We start from the raw sequence: 20,494 nt of genomic DNA, 5'->3' as shown, positions 1-20,494 counted from the left end.
TCAGGGAAATCAGGACAGCCTATGAAGAGCCTTTCATTGTCCAGAGATATCAAACCAAATTTCTAAATGAAAAGAATTACTTATGAATGTCTATGCTTAAGCAAAGAAGTATTTAAGTATTTTCCAGCATGACAATTAGTATAATGAACATACTGCTCATTGTGATAAAAATGATAAAGAATATTCCTAATGTTTTAAAAATTGACTTTTACCAATGCTAACCATGAATTTGTGTGTGTGTGTGTGTGTGTGTGTGTGTGTGTCTATTTCTCTGTCCTTTCCTTTGGAATCATAGAAATACAGACAGGAAAATGTGTTCACTACAGTTTCAAACATGGAATTAATCTTTTTAAATTAAATAAAGATTGGTCAGTATTAGCTTGTAGAGAACTGTTTCCCAATCCATGGTCCGTGGACCACAGGTGGTCTGCATGACCCTGAGAAGTGGTTCGTGAAGTCTCAGGAAGAAAAATACCCTTTGATCACTTCCAGCATCTTGCTTAGCAAGTACTTCCTCACAGACCACCAGAGAGGGTGAAGAATGGACCGTGTGCAGCTGGCATTGAAGTGCTGGCAGTGGCTGTGGGTGGTTCATTCTCCACTCCCACAAAGTTTGGAAGACACTAGCCCATGAACCAACAGAAAGGAGAATGGACCATTCTCATCAACATCTGGCAACAAAAGCAACAACCCACAAATCTCTACAAAAAATCTAATAAATCTCTAATACACCTCTGATTATTACAAATTTAATTGTATTTGCAGGTGGTGGGGTTTGCATTTGGTCCACAACAATTCCAATTTTTGCATTAGTGGTCTGCAGGCTCCTAAAGGTTGGGAACTACTGCTATTAAGGCTTGTAGTGTTAGGGACTGGCAGACCTTTCTGATATGGACATTTCACGAAGTGCCACTGCCTTGCTCCTTAGTGGTCATCTGTGGAATCTTGTTCAGTGGAGCGATATAAAGCAAGGCTGCTGATGTTGAATAGAATGTGCAAGATGGCATATACAGAAGGTGATCCTTAATATACCCAGGTCCCAAGCCATTTGGGATTTTATATGCTATTTATTGGAAACTGAAATGAGCAATACAACAATAACGCTTACCTGCTTCTCTACTACAGATTTACATTTCCAAATATTTGGAATACAGAGCTGTGACTCTCCTATCGATTATATGACTCTCCTACTTCTGGTAATTAAAAAAGAAAACCTTCAGAATCCTTACCTGTAATTTTACAGCCATATACTTCAAATCTCAGTGATATCCCACTTTCCCAGCTTGTAGGTTTGATTCGAACAAAACGTGTCAGGACTGGTTTGGGAAAAGTTCTATAAGCGATCTCAGTGGGGTTGGTGTTCCCTGGAAACATCTATGGAAAGAAGGGAAGCAATGTAATTTCTCTTAAATATGTTCCAAGTTTTGTACCATTTACCTATAAATAAGTAGTTAATAATAACACAGCTTCCAAAGAATTTGGAGTGTACATAGGTAAAGAAGGTCATAATATATTGTTGAGTTCCTATGACAGCTGAGGCCTAACCAGTCCCACAGAAAGTTAAAGTGGGCTTATTTCAATGGGTTGGAGCACTCTGATTGAATCTTAGTCACTGTGTTCAGTGTAACTGTGCACAGGACTGTAGTCTTAAGGTCATACGAGTTGTAAAAGCCACATTTCTGCATTTTGGAGGATTCTTTAAATAGTTATATAAATTAAAAACATCAAATAGTTCTTCTTTTGCCTTTGTATAAAAAAAAGTCTAGATTTGTCTGACACAATTGCATATTAGCTTCACTATTTCAAGTCTCACCTTTGATGCTTTCTTTAAGACAGAAAAGCAGGATAGCCACACAAAGAAATGATGCATCTGTTTTGGCCATCTGAGAAAAAGCTACCATAAGAAAATCAAATTCTCCAGTGTCTGAGTTCAAGGAAGGTGACTAATTTCCTTGTCCTTCATTAAACAATGCCAAGTTCCGATTTCCTTGTTTTATGCATCTCTCCTTTAACAGGCAGTGATTTCTTACACCTTCCCCCGACTTTCCTGTTTGTCCTTTGCTCAGAGTAGTATAGCAGGAAGTTCGCTTGCTCATCAAAAAAGCCTGTGCACTTAACTTGCTGCTTCTCTTCATTGTGGAACTAGCCCCACTGAAACCATAATTTCTTGGCTCAGTTTTAGGCTCACTAGAACATTAATGCTCTGAATATTCTCCATGTTGCATCATCTATGTCTGATCTATTTCTTCCATCACAGGCTTGCTAAAAATGGCTCCTCCCTGTTTAATGGGAAGGAAGTGGCCATGAAAGATCAGCAGGGATGTCTTGCAAACATTGACTATATTTACCACTAAGCATCTGTTTAACTTATTAATATTAATTGCATGGGAAAGCTAGGCCAAGGCCTGGGATAAGGTTTGGCTCTCTTTCAGTACAAGAAGACAAACAGGATGAAACAGCCAGGCTGTTATCTGTTATGCATGAAGTGGAAACATAGCAGGAGCACAATTATTGCTTTGCATAAGATTTAAATTATGATCCAAGTACAAAAATAGTGGAGGTACCTGAAACAGGTTGAACCATGGTTGGTGGTAAGGGCGCTTTAACTTTGCCGTTGCTATGGTTCTGATTCTGATCACATGCCCCCTGTTTTTGATAAGAAAACTTCCACTGGCCCTTAGATGTCACCAACACTGCTTGAAGTGGTGGGTGATGACAGCTAGATAGTGGCTCACATACCCACTGAGAAGAATACAATATTGCTATAATATGAGCTTTTGCGCAAGAAATGTTTTGGACAAAGAGAACAACAACAAAAATTTGGCAAGTCTAAACGCTGAACAGAACGCAGCCAAAACTAGCTGTTTATAGCTCCCAAGGATTTCAATAGGCTCATTAAACCAATATTTAAATTTGCCTATTTTAATCAATGGGACATTAAAGTGCTTCACTTTGGCTGGATCATGCTCAATAAAATTTCTTGTTTTCCATTTTGCAGCAACTGAATATTTTACCCAGTCCATTGGGCAAAAAAGTGAAAGCATCATGTAAGAATAAACCTTTTATGTTTCAATAGGCTTTCAGTCTAGCTCTTTATTAATTGGTTTCTATTTTGGATCATCTAATAATTGAACAATATGGGTGGCAATGGTTAACTCCTTCTAACATTTTGTTATAAAAAATAAATAGTTGCAGGTCATAAAATGGTTTAGAAATCCATGAGTAGCTAAGACCAGTGTGAAAAGAAAAAGCCTTACCAAAGGTTTATTATTTCCATCTTTCACTGAAATCCAGTCTTCTCCATTGGAGCTGATATCCACACGGTATGTTTTCACAAAGTACATTCTCTTTGTTTCTTTTGAGATGGCTCCCTGGGTCCCAATGGCAGAAACAAAGCGGAGAAGGCCTAAGTCTACCTGTAAGAATGACAGAAGGACACACTGAGAAGCACTGATATGCTACCATGGTTGTGGGACTGCATTTGGGGAAATGTTACAGATGTCTGTACATACATTGGAATGAATGGGAACTCACCTGAAATTTGCTCGCGACCCACCTAGTGGGTCCCAACCCACAGTTTGAGAAACACTGGTCTAGAATATCTAGAAAGTATTTTGCAACTCAAAAATTTTAGGCACTTGTTTATAAACAAGCAAACAAATGAGCATAATATTCAGACTGGAAGGGATCAGAAAGCTATAGATAGGTCTCTTGCACGTACACAGGGCACAAAATACACTCCATGAGGCTGTTTTCTTCCCATGCTTTACAGTCATCTAGCTGCCTGCCCAAACTGCACTGGGGGATCTGCTAGAGTAGCATCTCCCTGAGATGTGAGAGATGGTACTGGAAGGTAAAGTTGATAACTCCCCCATCACCTCCACATGAAAGCACTTTGCAAGCCTACATAAATGCACACAGGCCTCTGAATGATAGCAGCTTTGCGCCCTTTCACACAAAATTACTTTTCAGTGTACAAGTGTCACTGCTTCAGGGCTCAGCATATGACGTGTTTTCAAAAATAGCAAACAAATTCAGTTAAAGGAATTAAAAACTAAGAAATAGTTTGTGTACTATCACAGCACAACGAGTTGTGCTTCTTATCTGACCTCTGAGACCAATGCATGTCAAAGCATTTGCTAGGCTAGTCACCAGGAGTATAAATGTACTTTTTCTTAAGCACCATTAGAATGACAGAAACATTTTCTTTCTTCCAAATAGTGGTATCTGAGTGCTTGATACTGGTTGAAGTTCTCTGCTGCAGATTTCTTTCAAAACATTGTCCAGGCTTGAATGAGATGATGTTACGATGTTGGTTGTGCTAAATTTTCTTGCATGTCTCAGGCTTCTTAAATGTCTCAGGCTTCTTAAGTATTTTTGAAACATGCAGGATGCAGATTGAATGTCTCTAGTGTCCCACAAGCATCCTTTTTCCTGGAAATATGTCATTCATCCAAAAGCAAGGGTGGGATGAAGTGGAGTAGGTAGGTGGGTGGATGGGTTAAATCAACATACTCTGCATTCTCTGCGAAGGAAGTCCAACTGAAGACAGAGGGACTGCTATTTTGATTTGCATGGTAAACATACAAGTCACTTCAAAACCAAAAATCTTGAAACACAGGAACACTATCTCTGTATATGGGAGGGGGATAGGAAAACAAACAGAGCTCACTTTTGGTGCCTCTACTGCAGCTTTTAAAAGCTAATAAATCCTATCTTGCATATAAGCACCATTTAGCAAAATTGATTCCCTGTATCAATATACGTACCTGTATATATAAAACAATAATTCTCAAGGTAGGCAGACTGGTGTACCCTGCCACCAGAAATTGATTAAACAATTAAATGTTCCTATGAAATCAAATCTTCCTTCCAGCAGTATTATTTTACATTTAGTAAGGCCTTTTGGTAGGCTTACATGAAAAGTAGGGTATACATTTAGTAAGTAAATAAACAAATAAACTTCATTTCTGTATGATGAATTGCTATGATGATTAGCTTACAATGAGGCTTGAGAATTCTCCCGTCTCTGCAACAAGTGCGACAGGACTACTTAAACATGCCTTGGGCACTTCAGGTCGGGGAAGAATGTATAGCTATTGTTTTTAAACAATATGTTTATTTTTTAATAATTATAGACTGTTAAAAATTAAATTATTTTAATAACAAAATAACTCTCTGAGAGAGAGAGCGAGCAGAATTTTCCATCCTAACGAAAGGTTCCTTGTTAATTTGTACAGAAACACATACTGTGGGCTGCTCTGAGAGCAGGTAATTCTCTCAGCAAATCTAACAGCAAATCTTTTCAGATGTGAGAATGGGGTGGTGGTGGTTTCTAATCTTAGTTCAGGAGAAAAAGTGTGCTTCCATTTTGTGAAGTTTGAAAAATTTTGCTATGGAGGGAGGCTGAATTATGTTTTTTTGTCAAATAAGATCATTCTGCTTTTACAAAGGGTGTGTAGCAAGCAAGCAGGAAGCATGCAAGCAGGAATTTGTAAGTCTTCTTGGTTCTGGGCCAGCCCTACATGAGTCTACCCTGATTTTGAGACGAGATAAAGGAACCAATGTTCTCTTACGCCGAGGAGACCTCCAGCTGCCTCTTTGGCCCCATGGGATGCAGCAGAGGATTGGGTTGCCTGGACAAAACTATGCATGACACCTAGTTGCGTCATTCTTTAACTTATTTGTTTGGGTTTTTAAAAATGGAAAAGAGCCTCAGAGATGGAAGCAACTGATTGTGGAAAAGGTTGCATAACCCTTAACCTTCCTGTCATTTGTCCACTCACAATCAACCCTGGCTGGTTTCCCATCCACGGGGGGGGGGGGGAAGTTAGTGTTCCACAAGGAATATCCTCCCTGGAAATACAGGTCATGCTTTGTTATCCACTGGGGTTCCATTCCAGAACCCTCAGTGGATAAAAAAGATCATTGGACACCAAATCAGTGGCAAAATGGCTTTAAAGACTCACTTCCAGGTTTCTTGCTCCTCCATTGTCACCCCAGAATGCATTGGTATAGATACTATACCACATTCAGCCACTAGATGTGGTGAATAATGGAATCTAACGGAATGAAATTATGACTGAATGCGGTATAGCATCTATTCAGAGATTTTCAACCTTTTTCAGTTCAGGGCACACTGACCAGATGCTAAAATTGTCAAGGCACACCACCAGTTTTGTTAATTACATTAAATTACTACATTACAATTAATAAGTATAATTAATTAATTAAACTATTACATTACAAATAAAGAAATTCACCACAAGCTGAAATCAAACTTCTCCAAACTTGAATAGATCTTCCTTATAAAGTTACCTTGGACCAAACATCCCTTGGAAAGGGAAGAGGGAATTGTATGTGGTTTCTGGAAAGGCGGAAAACATGTTTGGAAGTAAGGTGGTCAAATTTTTATCAGAAGTGTCAGAACATGTTGGCAAAGAGGTCAGAGCACATGGCGTACTGGAGGAATGTGGAGTGAGAGGCAATGAGGTGGCATGATCAAAACAAGGTTTGGGATCCAACTGGGGGGGGGGGGAGAGAGAGAATGCAAGGCAAAGGATTCCAAGACCTTTGGAAAGTGGGGACAAGCTGGGAAAGGAGGTGTTAACTGCGTATGTAAAATTTTAGGATGGGGGAAGGACTGAGATGTGTGTGGAGAGAGTGAGGTGGGGTAGAGGGTGAGGGGGAAGAGGAGAGATGTGCCAGTTGCCTGCTCCTGTATGTGAGACAAAAAGTGCCCTATCAGTGGAAGCAATGCAGGGAGAGTCGCTTCTGGGACACGGCAGGTAGACAAAAGGTGGCAAGGAACTGGGACTCTCAAGGATCCCTTTCCAAACAGCCAGTCCTTCAGCAGGTGGCCCCTGGAGGACTCCTGCTGCTCATTTGCTTCTTACCTGGCTGGCATGCTCACTCTCACCCACAAAGCAGTTCCCACCCAGAGCTCCTCTGAGCTTGTCCAGCTGCCCAATCAGCGTGTTGCAGATAAGAGCCCCCACCCCCACCCCAAGAGGCTGGATATGGACACCGGCTGGGAGGTGAGCCCTGGCCTTCTGTTGCACCCGCTGCAGCTGTCCCTCACTAGCAGCCAGAGTTGCCGGCCCCACCGCAGTCATCCTCGTCCCCGCGCCTGGAACAGCAGGATTTGAGAGTGGATGCTGCGGGGTCGACAGACTTTCATTGGCAGCAGCTGCCGGAGGTGGGCAATGAGGGCGAGTAAGGGACAGAGAGTTGGGGGATGACAACGGACTGGACACGAGCCCAGGGATGAGGCAGGGTTGTGGCCAGGCACAGGAACCCAGTGCAGAGAGCAGAGGAAGAGACAGGAGCCATAACCCCTCTGCCTTCCCCATCTGAAGGGGGTTAGCCTTCTGCCCCGCACAGGATCTTCAAAACAGCAGCCTCTGGCTGCTTCTTCCAAGCACGTTGCCAAACGATGCTTAAAGCGGGCGCTCTCCCACACAGCAGCTGCCTGTCTCCTCTGACCCAGCGGCACAACCGAGGCTCATTCGTGGCACAGCGGTTGAAAACCGCTGATCTGTATCAACGCAGTCTGGGGTAACAATGGAGGAGCAAGAAAACTGGAAGTGGGCTTTTAAAGCTATCTTTAAACCCAAGAAGCTTGTAAAGTGCACAAAGGTAGGAAATAGGATTTTGGCACTTTTCTTCCTTGTTACAAGCCATTTAAAGGTGGACCCCAGTATCAGGGGTGAGTCAAATCAGTAGATGCCAAATCAGTGGATACTGAGGCATGAGCTGCATGTCATATATCCAGAAACAAAGACAGAGTGGATAGGAAGGCTGTATAATGATTTAGTAGCAACTGGCAGGAAAGAAAAGGGTTATGTAAATCCTACTGCCTGCTGTTCTTTTGCTATCAGATTCAGCATCAAGAAGACTGCTTTTCATTTAAAAATTCAAGGCGTTGTGGGGAAAGATTTGTGCAACGAAGTGTCACTTGTTGTTTGTCCCCAAGAGGAATGTGAAGGTTAATGGGGAGAATGTCGGCATTATTGGGCAGAGCAATCTCAACTTAAGTTGAAATGCTCTCCAAATTGTACGCTGCTGATTGTAAAGTGTGCCGCATTTTCAGTCACGTCCAGTTAGTACATGCAATTCCAGGATGAAGGGCTCTCAAAAAAGAGGGGGGGGGGGAAAGACTGAGGGAATGCAGTGCTGAGTTAAAATGAAATCCTTTGCTCAGAAAATTCAAACAGCTCTTCAGTTTTTGAAATGATTAAGGTCCCAAACTCATACTGTTCAAAGTGATTCAAAATGCCTCTAAATGGGATTTTCTTGTGGATTTTTTTATTGTTATCTTTCTTTTTCCCTCTTAAAGGAAAAAGAAAAAATATCAGTATGTGGTTCAGTTTGAGTGAAGTCAAATGATGATCTATTATGAGCATTCTCCAAATTAGAAACCATACTAAACCTTAGCTTCTGAGGAGGAGGGGGAGGAATGATGGTTTAGAAAGGGACAAAAGCATGAAGCTTTGCCTGCGCCTCCAGAATCCAATTGTCTGATATGCTATCATAATGTCAAACAATAATTAAATTTATGAATTTGTCTTACTGAAGCAGCTGATTAGCAATACTGCAATAAGGAAATTACAAAAAAAGACACCTTCAAAGCTACATAAGGGATCCCGCTGTGCTCCTGCACACTGTGTATGCCCTTGTTAATCATGCTGCAACCCTAGGCATATCAACTCATGGTTCAGTTTGATGTGCATGCAAATGCAGGCAATTTTAGCAGGCCTCCCACCAGAAGCTTTCTTTTTTGTTACTACAGAGTGGCAACCCTGGTCAAGAAGCAGGACATCCAGTGAGGGGGAGGTTCACTCTTTTCTCTCCTGTGCCATTTGAAATGCAAGCATTGTCAGCCAGAATTTGCTCTGAAGCTACATTCTGAGCAAAGGGGAAGTACCTTAAAATTGTACACAGTGTCTGCCTGTCTATCCAAAGCCTAAGGAGCATGTCTGAAAGAGCTCAGGAGACAATAATGAAAGCAGTTTAACTATTCAGAGCATTGGTGTCAAACTCTTTTTATACAGTGGGCTGAAGAGCATTCTTGATGCCCGGCAAGAGCCGAAATTGATGTCATAAGGCACTCATAAAGCAGGAAGTGATGTCATTAAGTAGGTCATGACCAGAAATAAGCCCTTTCCCCCCCTCACTTAGGAACTCAGCTTCAAATGGCAGGAAAGAAAATAGGCAAATCTTGATCATATTTTCAAGATGTGGGAGAGCCCAATTATCAAGTGGGGTGCCCTTTCAGCAGTGACACCTCAGCACAGCTCTGTACCTGACAGCAGCTGATAGTGATGTTGAGAAAGACTGAGGGCCAGACAAAGAGCTTCTGGGTACCACATCCGGACCGTGGGCCTTAAGTCTGACACCCCCAATTTAGAGAGTTGCCAGTACTTTTGGGTTACAAGTTCACACAACAAAATTCATTTGTGGACTTCGCTTCCACAAGAGATATGGTAGGGTTTATTTTATTTGTTTCTCCTTTAACCGCTACTTGTAATTGAGTTTTGTAAGCTGTTTTGAATTCCAGTAGGAGAAAATTTGAGGTATACATTTTTCAAAAAATAAATAAGGGTCACTAGCAGTCCAATCCTATCAAACCCCTGCCGATTAACTGTGGCACCAGAGTGAGAGCTGCATCCTGCAGGAGGCAGTTCCGGAGGTCTCCTCCAGGTACCTGGCCGTAAGCTTCCACTGCCTGAATGGGTCTACTCAGAATGGACCTTCATGAGCAGTATGCCAAGAAGTACTAGTTGCCAGAGTACAGCGGGAGAGGGCCTTGCCTTTATGTGCTGCTAATGCACTTCCCAGGGGCATCTGGTCTGCCAGTGTGGTAAACAGTACTAGATGGGCCTTTGATCTTATGCTTTATAGCAGGGGTGTCCAAACTTTTTGGAAGGAGGGCCACATCTTTTCTCTGACACTGTGTTGGGAACTGGGAAAAAATAATTTACAATAAAAAACTGAATAAATTTACATACATGAATACATTAGAGATGGAAGTCATGAAAGAATTGCAATAGCTCAAGGGCAAGGCCTATAAAAAACTTTGTGCAAAGCAAGGCAGCCTTTGCTGCTGCTTCACAGACATGAAACAGCAAGTAGTGGAGGGAGCCCTCAGCCCGCATGAGAGGTCAAACAGTCGGCCCTCGCTCTGAGAGGAGTTGCGTCGGGCCAGAGTGACTACTCCAGCAAGTCTCTAGAGGGCCAGAGGCTCATTGATAAGTTCGCACTGAGCAGCATGTGGGCACAGAGAGGGTGGCGGAAGGGTGGGAGGTCAGGAAGGGGATTTTTGCGTGGGGGAGGATCAGGCCATGGGAGGGGGTGGGATTGGTTGTGGTGGTGCAAGCCACATTCAAACCCCTTTCCTTGGCCAGGCAGTATGGGGCTTCCTGGAATTGTGCTAGCTATATAGCTGGCACAGATCCAAAAAGCCCCATAGGGTGGCTGGGGCTATACTCTGGGTAAGGGAAAATATATGCCCTTAGCACGAGGAAACCTCCAGCCTCTTCCTAAGCTATGTTGGATGCAGCTCAGGCCATGCAACCCGTCACATGAGGTCAGATGTGGAATGTTCCACTTGCGGCATCATGCTGGTGCTCAAAAACGTTTTGATTTTGGAGCATTTCAGATTTCAGGATGCTCAACTTGTATTAGTAAGCAATCTGAGTAAAACTACTGATACTAGTGAGTACTGCTAGCACATGGAGGTAGCAGGAGTACTGAATGCTTACAGTACTGAATAAAAATTAAAATCCAAGGCATTTGCTTCCCCCCTCCCCAACGTGGAAGACAGTCAATTAATAAAGCAGTGGGTCCAGTGAAAGAAAGCCAGAAGGTTTTCTATAAATCAATCAATCAATCAACAGTATTTATATACCGCTTTTCAACTAAAAGTTCACAAAGCGGTTTACAGAGAAAAATCAAATAACTAAATGGCTCCCTGTCCCAAAAGGGCTCACAATCTAAAAAGCTGCAAATGAATACCAGCAGACAGCCACTAGAACAGACAGTGCTGGGGTGAGGTGGGCCAGTTACTCTACCCCTGCTAAAAAGAGGAGCACCCACTTGAAAAAGTGCCTCTTACCCAATTAGCAGGGGTATAAAGGAAGGTTTCCCTTATAGGAAAGTCCTATTACCACCCCATTTATCTGCAAGAGGGATCTGAAGGCCTTAGGACTGGACCTAAACAGATGGGAAACCTCGGCTTCTGAGCGTCCTGCTAGGAGGCTGGCTGTGCAGCATGGCTTCTCCCAGTTTGAAGAGACACTTGGCCAACAGACCGAGGCAAGGAGGCAAAGAAGGAAGGTCCATAGCCAGGGAGACAGACCAGGGACAGACTACACTTGCTCTCAGTGTTGAAGGGATTGTCACTCCCAAATCGGCCTTTTCAGCCACACTAGACGCTGTTCCAGAACCACCATTCACAGCGCGATACCATAGTTTTCCAAGACTGAAGGTTGCCAACAAAACAACAAATTCCTGACAATATATTTTAAAGCTAAGCTTTTATCTTGATGCTGCAATAGCAGGGTTGACATACTGTATTCCAGTTCCTCAGAGCTAAGCAATAACATTTGCATACCATGCTAATCAGTTGCTGTTTATGCAAATTGAGTGGTGAGTTGAAGAATTTTGTTTTAGGTCATTATTATCAAAAGTACAAAACACAAACCACAAATATAAACAATAACTAGCTTAGATGGTAGAGTCTTTGTGAAATCTGTTTGCTCACAGTTGCAGTTAATTTGGTTCATTGCATTTTTCCTATTACAAAGATAATCAGGACCATATCTTGATATTTTCCACTTTGTGGTGAAGTTGAAGCTCCTTATAATTTTAATACATTTTTCATGAAGGCATATGCCTCTCTCTCTCTCTCTCTCTCAGCCTAGCCTACCTCATAAAGCTGTTGTGAGGATAAAAATAGTATACAAGAATACAAATAAAATCCTTGGCAAGTTTTTGATCCATCTTGTTTTTCTTTCTTTCTCCTACCGCCTGCTTAGTGAAGGACCTGCCATTAATGGAAAGAGCTAAATACCCCAGGTGTGGAGCTTCTAGGACTGCACGGAAGCCTCCCCGAGGCTCCGGAAGCAGTCGGAAATTATGCTTCCGGTTTGCTGGAAGCACAGTTTAAGAGCCCGGGAAATTTAAGTAGGCTTTCCCTGTGTGTCTTGGGGTTGTGCGAGGCTCCACGCGCTCCAGGTAAGTGGAGGGGCAAATCTGCATGCAGGGGTGGTGGTGATGGTGGCATCCACCTTTGCCCCAGGGTGCGAGGCTGGGAAGGTCTGCCATTGCCCCTGCTTCCTACTACATAGCTTATATCTTTAAAGACACTGCACCCCAGTACAGAAAAAAAAACAATGCAAAGGAAATAGGTCTTTGACAGGAATCCATAAATCTTAATTAAGCTGCAGCTTAAGCAAATTGTTGGTGGGAGGCAGAGAAGAGAGATGGTGATGGTGTTGTAGCCCCTAAGTTTGCAATTCTTGAAATGGAGTACAGGAGAAGTTTAAGATTATTATAAATTGTTATTAATTTGGGATTACATTAATAAAACCAGCTCTTCCTGTCCCTTTTGTTTTGCTTAACACCCAGTCAAAGACAAAAACAACAAGCTGTGGAGAATTTGAATGTTTGTTCCTAAGAAAAGTATTACTAGATTATGTTCAGATTTATTCTAATGGGCCAAAAAAACTACCTTCACTATTTAGTATTTCAGGACAAAGAAGTACTTCAAAGACAGGGGACAAGGGCTGCTTCTAAAAGGGATCACTTCCTTGTTTCTGCCCATCTCAGAAGGTGTATGGGAAGAGAGAAAACAGGAAGTCATCCCTAAGACCTCATCCCTTCTCTGACCTTGCTGCAAGCTCCTAACAGACAAGATAACTTTTTGGAGTCTGCCAGTGGGCTGCTGGCAGTTGCAAGGGCTGGGTGATGGACAATGGTAAATAGTAGGATCAGTGGGTAGGCGGACAGGCAGGCGGACAGGCAGGCATTGCTGCCTTGTCACTCCCTCTTGTTGCTTCTGGCTGTTCTTTTCCAGCTCCATCTAGCTGCTTAAGAACCTCTCAGTGCTCTTTCCCTCTCTTGCTTACTTTCCTGGCAGGTGCAAACTAAAACAACAGATACATGTTGGCTGCCTCCTGCTCCAGTTCCAGCCCGCAAAAACACAGCATCAGCAACAGTCTGCGTGCATTCCACTCAGGCACAGTGTTTTTGCCTTACTTCATGTTTTTCCTTAGCTGCTTGAGCAGAATACAGTCTGTATGTTTGGGAGCACAGTTCAGCTTTCAAAAGAGCTGGAACCTTACATTTTTAAAAAATGAAGTCTTGAAATCCAGGTTCACAAAGGCTCCAATCAGACAAGCTGCGGCATGCACAGAACCTGGGCCAGTCTGGATAAAATGGCAACCCTGGCAATAGAGGCATTCCTGAGAGAGTGAGAGGCAACAGCCAGCATATACCAGGTCTGCGCAGTGTGTGGCCCACTGAACCTAAGACAGCTCACCAGCCGTGTATATCAGATAATTCACCAATCAGGCCTCCTGTTTATGTTGCCTTCCAGGCACTGAAAGATCAGGGTGGGGAAGGAATCAGAAAGAACTGGAGACCACAACAATACATGGCTAGTGGGCTGCACTATGCTGGGAAGTTGCAACGGTGTGGCACGTGCATTTCATTCAGAATCATTTCAGCAGAGGAGAATAAATAGCATATTTATCTACTGTGTAGTAAATCATGTAGGATATAGGTGGAAACAGCTTGTTAAAGAGCTGCGTGCGATACGCAGGCCGTGAAATGAATCTTTCTGCTTCTTATAATCATACAAACATAACCCAAGCCATAAATGCAAAGGGCTCATTTTCAAAATGAAAATCTGTCGTGCACAATAAAACATGGTCCTCTGAGACTGCCACAGTGGCAAGGGAGCAGTTGTTGTTACCAGCCTTTTTAACACTGCAGGTTTGTCTGTTCTGCTGCCTGAGAAAATAAAAGATGAAGGGCTGGAGTTTGATTAACAGGAAGCTTTTTATTTGTGAGTATGTCTTGCAGCATATACTGTGGTTTGACCCTATATTCCAAAAGTCAATATTTTTAGAGAATTGTGTCATTTCCTTAGGTAGCAGGCACTTTTCCATTTCCAATTAACCATTATGATACACTGTTATTCTCATGCCTGTTATACAACCCATGGTATACAACCACTTTTTTCTTGCCAAGATAGCCTTTCTTGAAATTGTTGATGGGTTTAAGGCAGTGGTTCCCAAACTTTTTCGACTGGTGACTCCCTTGACCAGGTTCATTGGCTCTGGCTCCCCATTAGGGCTACAATCCTATACGTTGCATAAGGTGGCGGGTTTTTCATGAGGATTCCACAGCTTCCCTGGCTGTTTCCAACAGCTCCCTGGGGAGCCACGGTGCACATTTTGGGAACCACTGGTTATGGGGTGCCTCACATGATGTGTGGCATGCATCATGTGTCATAACATGCCCTTTTTGTGCCCTTAAGTGCCACATCATCCATGGCACACACTTCTCACCTCTGAACCGAAGCCTACTTCTTATGTTGCTTTTTTCCTATAAGAAGATCATGTTAGGAAAAGCATATATATGTTTTCATGTACAAAATGTGGCATGCATGGTTTCCTGGCAGTGTAAATACAGATCCAGAAGCTGCTGTGTATCATCTTCCCTATCCATGTATGTATTTATTTAATTTGTTTATTTAAAAGACTTACATACTGCTGCAAGCCAAATATTTCTGTGTCTCCATGACATGCTTGCATCATGGACATAGCATCTATATAGGAACTATATATGTCCTACTATCATAGGATATTGTCAGGTCTGAAGGCACATGTGACAGCAACCTTGTTGAGACTAACCAGGTCTTGGTCTAGTACAGTGTTTCTCAAACTGTGGGTCAGGACCCACTAGGTGGGTCACAAGCCAATTTCAGGTCAGTCCTCATTCATTACAATGTGTATTTTATTTTTAATATATTGGACTTGATGCTACCATGGTATGTGACTGCATTTGGGGAAATACTGCAGATCTGTACTTTTAACAGACTACTATATATATACTTTCAACAATGATAGTCAATGGGACTTACTCCTGGGTAAGTGTTGATGGAATTCAGCCTTTGAGATGTTTGGGATTTTTTTTTCTGAACAGATCAGCAACAGCTTGGGAGGGTTAGGAGGACTCTTCCTTATTTTAAATACATTTTTATACTTATTGTAAACATTTAATTTACTTAATTAATTGATTTGATTTTGTCATATGGGGGTGTTAAAAAGCTTCCTGCTTGATGTCACTTCTGGTCATGACATCACTTCCAAGTTAATGACATCACCTCCAGATTGGCATTCTAAAAAGTGGGTCCCAGTGCTAAAATGTTTGAGAACCACTGGTCTAGTGTGCGCATGGGAACTTTATATATTCTGCTTTGATCTTCAACATGTAAGAAAGGTGGGATATACTATAATGAAACATAAAGTGGCCCCTGCTGTGGTCAAGTGCTCCCTCGCAAGCACAGTTCCCCTTTGGAGAAAGTGAAACAACAGCAGGTGACTTCACAGGGCTGTTCTGAGAACCAAATAAATAATGGTTTACACTGGGCAGTGCTACTGAAATGGCAGATAACAAAAAAAGAAGGAAGATGTACTAGTTTCCAATGGAATGCTCTTTCTTTTTGAAAAGTGTTGGCACTGCAGAGGGGAAGCAGAAAGAGCCTTTGTCACTTGTCACTGCTATGCTTGCAAGCCCTGTCACCCCTAAAAATTAGGGGAAAAAGACCTTTCTTTTTGACAGGGAAAAGATAATGCCTGTGTGGGCTGCGTCACATCTGGATTCATGGCACATTCGCCTACTCTTATGTTAATTTTTTTTGCATAAATCAGAAGCAACTAATTAAAAGAGAAATATTTAATTCTGACATGTTCTTTGAACTGGCATTCCATCTGGTTCTGTTTTTAAATAGTAAAATCTGCTTTAGCTGTAAAAATTGGCAAGCAGTACTCTGGTAAGGGGAGACAAAAGCGATTCAGTACAGCAGGTTCATACACTAGCATTTAAACTTGAGATGCTTCCAGAATTCAGCATACCAAACCACTCCAGCCTGGAAACTATAAACATTAGATGTGGAAGAGAAAAATATGCTAGTCCTACCCTGGGAGAGGACAGTGCCACTGGTAGACATTAGTTCTGTGTGATGTTTTTAGTGTTGGCCTTTGAAAAACAGTTGGTTGAGAACTATGTGGAATACAATACACCCCACTGAACCTAGCTAAGTGTGCTTCATGGCTTGTTTTCACTGGCCATGCAAACAAAGGAGAAATGTACTTCCAGATACACATTAAGCGCTCCTCCATCTGTACTACTTTTTAAAACAAATCTCAAGGTATATCATTTTCAGAAGAATCAGAAAACATATCTTTTTTCCCAATCCATCTCTTCCTTGGCGGCCTCTTATAAAAACGGAACACGAAGGTACAGTACATTCCTATGACAAAGAGCACTGCAGACTGTGTGAGCCCTGCCGTCCAAAGCAATCAGCTTTTTATGTAATTGGAAACTTTTCTGTGGTAGGAACAGAGGCTGATTAACTCCTGGCACTTTGAAAAAGATTGCTTTCTGTCTACAAGGAGCACAGCTTATTGTAAAATATTATTCCTCTGAAGCCTAAGTCTTTGCTTCAGCACTACATTAGCTTGCAAATGTACAACGAAGACATTTCACAATCACTGGGTCAACAAAAGAAAGAAAAGCGAATGGGTCCCCCCTTCTTGTGCTAAGATTCTTAGGAACGCTTGCTGAGCTATAAATTATTCAGAAACTTAATACTTTTAATTAACATTTTTGAATACTTTTTTTGTGATTTAGATTTAATTTTAAACCATAGCCTAATCCTGCTGTTTGGAACAAATGCAAGTATTTAGTACAGCCTGTGTGTAACCTTTCTAAGATGAAATTCAGAGACTACAGAACTATGAAAGTCTCTTACTGAATTGCACTTTAGAAACAGAATGCAATTATAGAGCTTTCAAAATCCTCAGAAGTAGGCTACAAGTGCCCCAGGGTCTCTGTGAATTTCTCTCACTGGACACTGCTGTTGCATCTCAACTGCCAGTCGAGTTCCTAAGTGACAAGTGTGGCATGTGGGCACAAGCGGTATTGATGATTGACAGCAATCATTGCCTTCTAAACTGTGCACAAACATTTCAGCCCTATATTATCCACATTAACCATGGATGCATTTTTGGATGTTACTACACAGAACCAAGCACCGCACATTCTGAGGCTCAGTATGATACACATGCCCTTTTCAGACGACAACAACAACAACAACAACAAAAATCTACATGGGAGGGAGAAGAATTGTAGTGGTAGCTCCTGGTCCTGCATTACATACATTCATTTGTAAGTTGGAACAGAGCCCGTATACATGCACACGGGCACTCTCAGAGTTATCAGGAAACCTGAAAAAGGGCCCCCAATGGAGAGAGCCCTGCAGTTATACTGTTCACATATACTCTGTTTCAATTTCCAGATAAATGTGTATAGACGGGGGTCAAGTCTGCCACTGTAATTTCACTTCCCCCCATGCATGTTTAATCACCTGAAATTTATAATCCAAAATGTCTTCAGAAATACCTACATGTATACATGTGAGCCATAATCCAGTTTGATTTATGTGCAATTAATCATGTGCAACCACTAGTGGCCCTTGATGGGGATACATATATTCCCCATCAGCAGCAAAAGGTGCATCCTGCTTGTTCAGTGGGGCCCAGACATTCACTGTGATATACACAGGCATATGAACCTGTCAAGTCTTATATTAAGTCACACCATTGGTCAATTACTGTTAAGTTCAGTATTGTCTGTGCTGACTTCTCAGTTCCGCTACCGAAGATCCCTTTAGCTGGAAAGTTTGCAATTGTGCCTGAGTCCTCATTTATGCAGAGCATGTGCCTACCACCGAGATACGATTGCTACCCAGGCTTGTGTCTGCTGTGGAAGTGCAGCCTTGCTCCTACATGTGATCTTCCAATGGGATGAGGGGTAGTGGTTGTCATCTTGGGGGCAGCTTTGGTTATACTGCATCAAGAATTAACTCAGCCTAGAGCATTCAGAATAGGAGGCCACGCAGAACAGGCTACATAGGTACCAGCTGTTTGTCAGATGTTAAGTGTAAACATCCAGTCTGTAGAGAAATCCCATTTCCCTTGGAACAGACAAAAGAGATGGGCTTTAGTTTGTTTAATCAACATGGGCCTTGTTTAAAAAACAGCTGCAAACTGTTTGTTCATCAGAGAAATGTAAGTCTAGAATGACAGCTTTCATGGATAGATAGTAAACTAAAGCACTATGATAGCGCAATCCAAATGAGAGCGTTGTAAATGTGCAGTAAAGCACGTTTGCAACTACTCGTGACCTGGAAACTCTGGCTCAAAGGCCTCCGCCAGCCCACCAGCGCTGCATCCAGGAGCAGCTCCGGATGGAGGTCAGCTCACACTGGGCAGCACTGGAGAATGGTGGGGAGATGGGGAGAGGGAGTTTCTAGGCAGGAGATAGCGGAATGGGGACAGATCGGGCCTGGGAGGGGAAGGGATTGGCAGAGGCCCTCACCTTCTTCCCGGCCCTTCCAGCATTACACTGGGTTTGGGTTTCCAAATTTGCACCAGCTATTAACTGGCATGGATCTGAGAAGCCCAATAGGGCAGGTTGCAGCATGATACAAGATAAGGGGAAAATATCCCCTTGCCCTGAAGAGACCCCTAGCCACCTCCTAACCTGTGTTGGATACAGCACAGGCCATGCAGCCTGGCTGTGAAGGCACAGGTTAGGATTGGCCTGCCCGATAATCTAAGGCTGCAATTCTATGCAGTTTCCTGGGAGTAAGCCCCACTGAATTCAGTAGGGCTTACTTTTGATAAGTCTGAATTGGCTTGGGCAGTTAGGTTAAAAACGAATTGCATCTCAATCCCGACTCCTCCAATGTTAGGCAATGATGGTGAAACAATAACAAAGCTGGACTGCAAGAGATGGAATGCATTGATTCTGGAAGGACAGAACTCAGTGAAGCAAAGTTCCTTTGACCTCCTATCCCTTGCCACTATGAGAGGGTTGTAAAGAGGGCAAAGTTCAATGGAAAAATAAAAGAAGGCTGGAAAACATATGGACAAAGGCAGCAGCTGACCGGACAGCAAGAGTTTTAATGGGACATGGTATGGACTGAATAAGACCCAGATGGCCTCTGAACTCTTTCTCTTTCTGTAACTGGGCAAAACTACAAATAAGTCTAAATGTCATGGCAAGATGTTTGAGAATTAAATCTGCAAAATAGCAGATGCTGGGCTATCTGTTATTCCTTGGGTGTCTGGACCAGCCCTGCACCCTCCTGCACTTTACCTATCACCAACTATCACTTGTCTCCTTCAGTTTGACCACCTGAGGTCCACTTGTCTTGACCACCATTTTGATTCTGTAGTTACATGTAAGCATAAACCTGTTCAGTCACTCAAAGTGAGTCCAGTGAATCTTGGGTGAGGTGGAATTTGGCAGGAGGTCTGGTCTAGAGGGTAGAGCCTCCGTTTGCCTGGAGATAACAACCGCAGGTCGCCAGTTCGAGGCCACCGGCACTGTGCGACCTTGAAGCAGCTGACAAGCTGAGCCGAATTATTCCATCTGCTCTGAGCGTGGGAGGATGGAGGCCAGAATGTGAAACCAGATCAGAAAGAAACATCTGAAATGTTGTGGTTCTTGAAAGATAGAACCTTCTTTCAATTGTAAAAAATCCCTACGGGGATTTAAATAGCCTGCCTATGTAAACCGCCTTGAATAAAGTCTGAGGAGAAATCTGACGACCAAGAAAGGCGGTATATAAATACCTGTAATATTATTATTATTATTATTATTATTATTATTATTATTATTATTATTATTATTATTATTATTATTATTATTTGATATATATGCTATGATGCTGCATCCTGCAGATACTGTATATAGCTGTACAGAGTTCAGCTCTGGATACAGTCTCCATGCATACAGATGGATGCAGAGGAGACTCCATTCAGATGTGCAAGCAACGAGCTTATGGGTAGCAGAGACTTTCACTTCCTACTCACATTCACTGAATATGCTTTGATGACTGAACTGGACCTTTCTCCTTAATTGCTTGTCTCTTGGAGCCCTGATGCTGAAAGAGCTCATTACCAGCTGGCGGATCCTGCCAAGTCTGTCAACACTCAAGATATCCAAGAGATATTCTTTCTCATTGATAGAAACTAGGGCTGCCACCTTTTGTTTCTAGTAGGGCTCCTGTGCCTGTAATACAGGCATCACAAACTTCCATATCACTGTATTACAATGTTGGGAAAAGTTGCACTTGCTGAACGTTTACAGTTGTTCAAGTGCACAAGAGTTCAGCCAGAAAAAATGGTGCACC

The 20,494-nt window shown here is 42.5% G+C and overlaps 1 protein-coding gene across 3 annotated transcripts in view; it reads right to left on the bottom strand.

Moving 5' to 3' along the window:
- Nucleotides 1-20,494, bottom strand: part of NRP1 (neuropilin 1) — a 177,237-nt gene that overhangs the window by 43,834 nt on the left and 112,909 nt on the right. For all 3 annotated transcript variants that reach the window (XM_066626915.1, XM_066626916.1, XM_066626917.1), the window contains exons 7-8: nt 3,258-3,416; nt 1,230-1,374 (exon numbers count right to left, since the gene is read on the bottom strand). In XM_066626915.1, the coding sequence (XP_066483012.1) occupies nt 1,230-1,374; nt 3,258-3,416 (304 nt within the window). The remainder of the gene's footprint in view (nt 1-1,229; nt 1,375-3,257; nt 3,417-20,494) is intronic.

Source organism: Tiliqua scincoides, chromosome 5, assembly GCF_035046505.1.
Source record: "Tiliqua scincoides isolate rTilSci1 chromosome 5, rTilSci1.hap2, whole genome shotgun sequence".
NCBI lineage: Eukaryota > Metazoa > Chordata > Lepidosauria > Squamata > Scincidae > Tiliqua > Tiliqua scincoides.
This window is presented reverse-complemented; position numbering and strand designations above follow the sequence as displayed.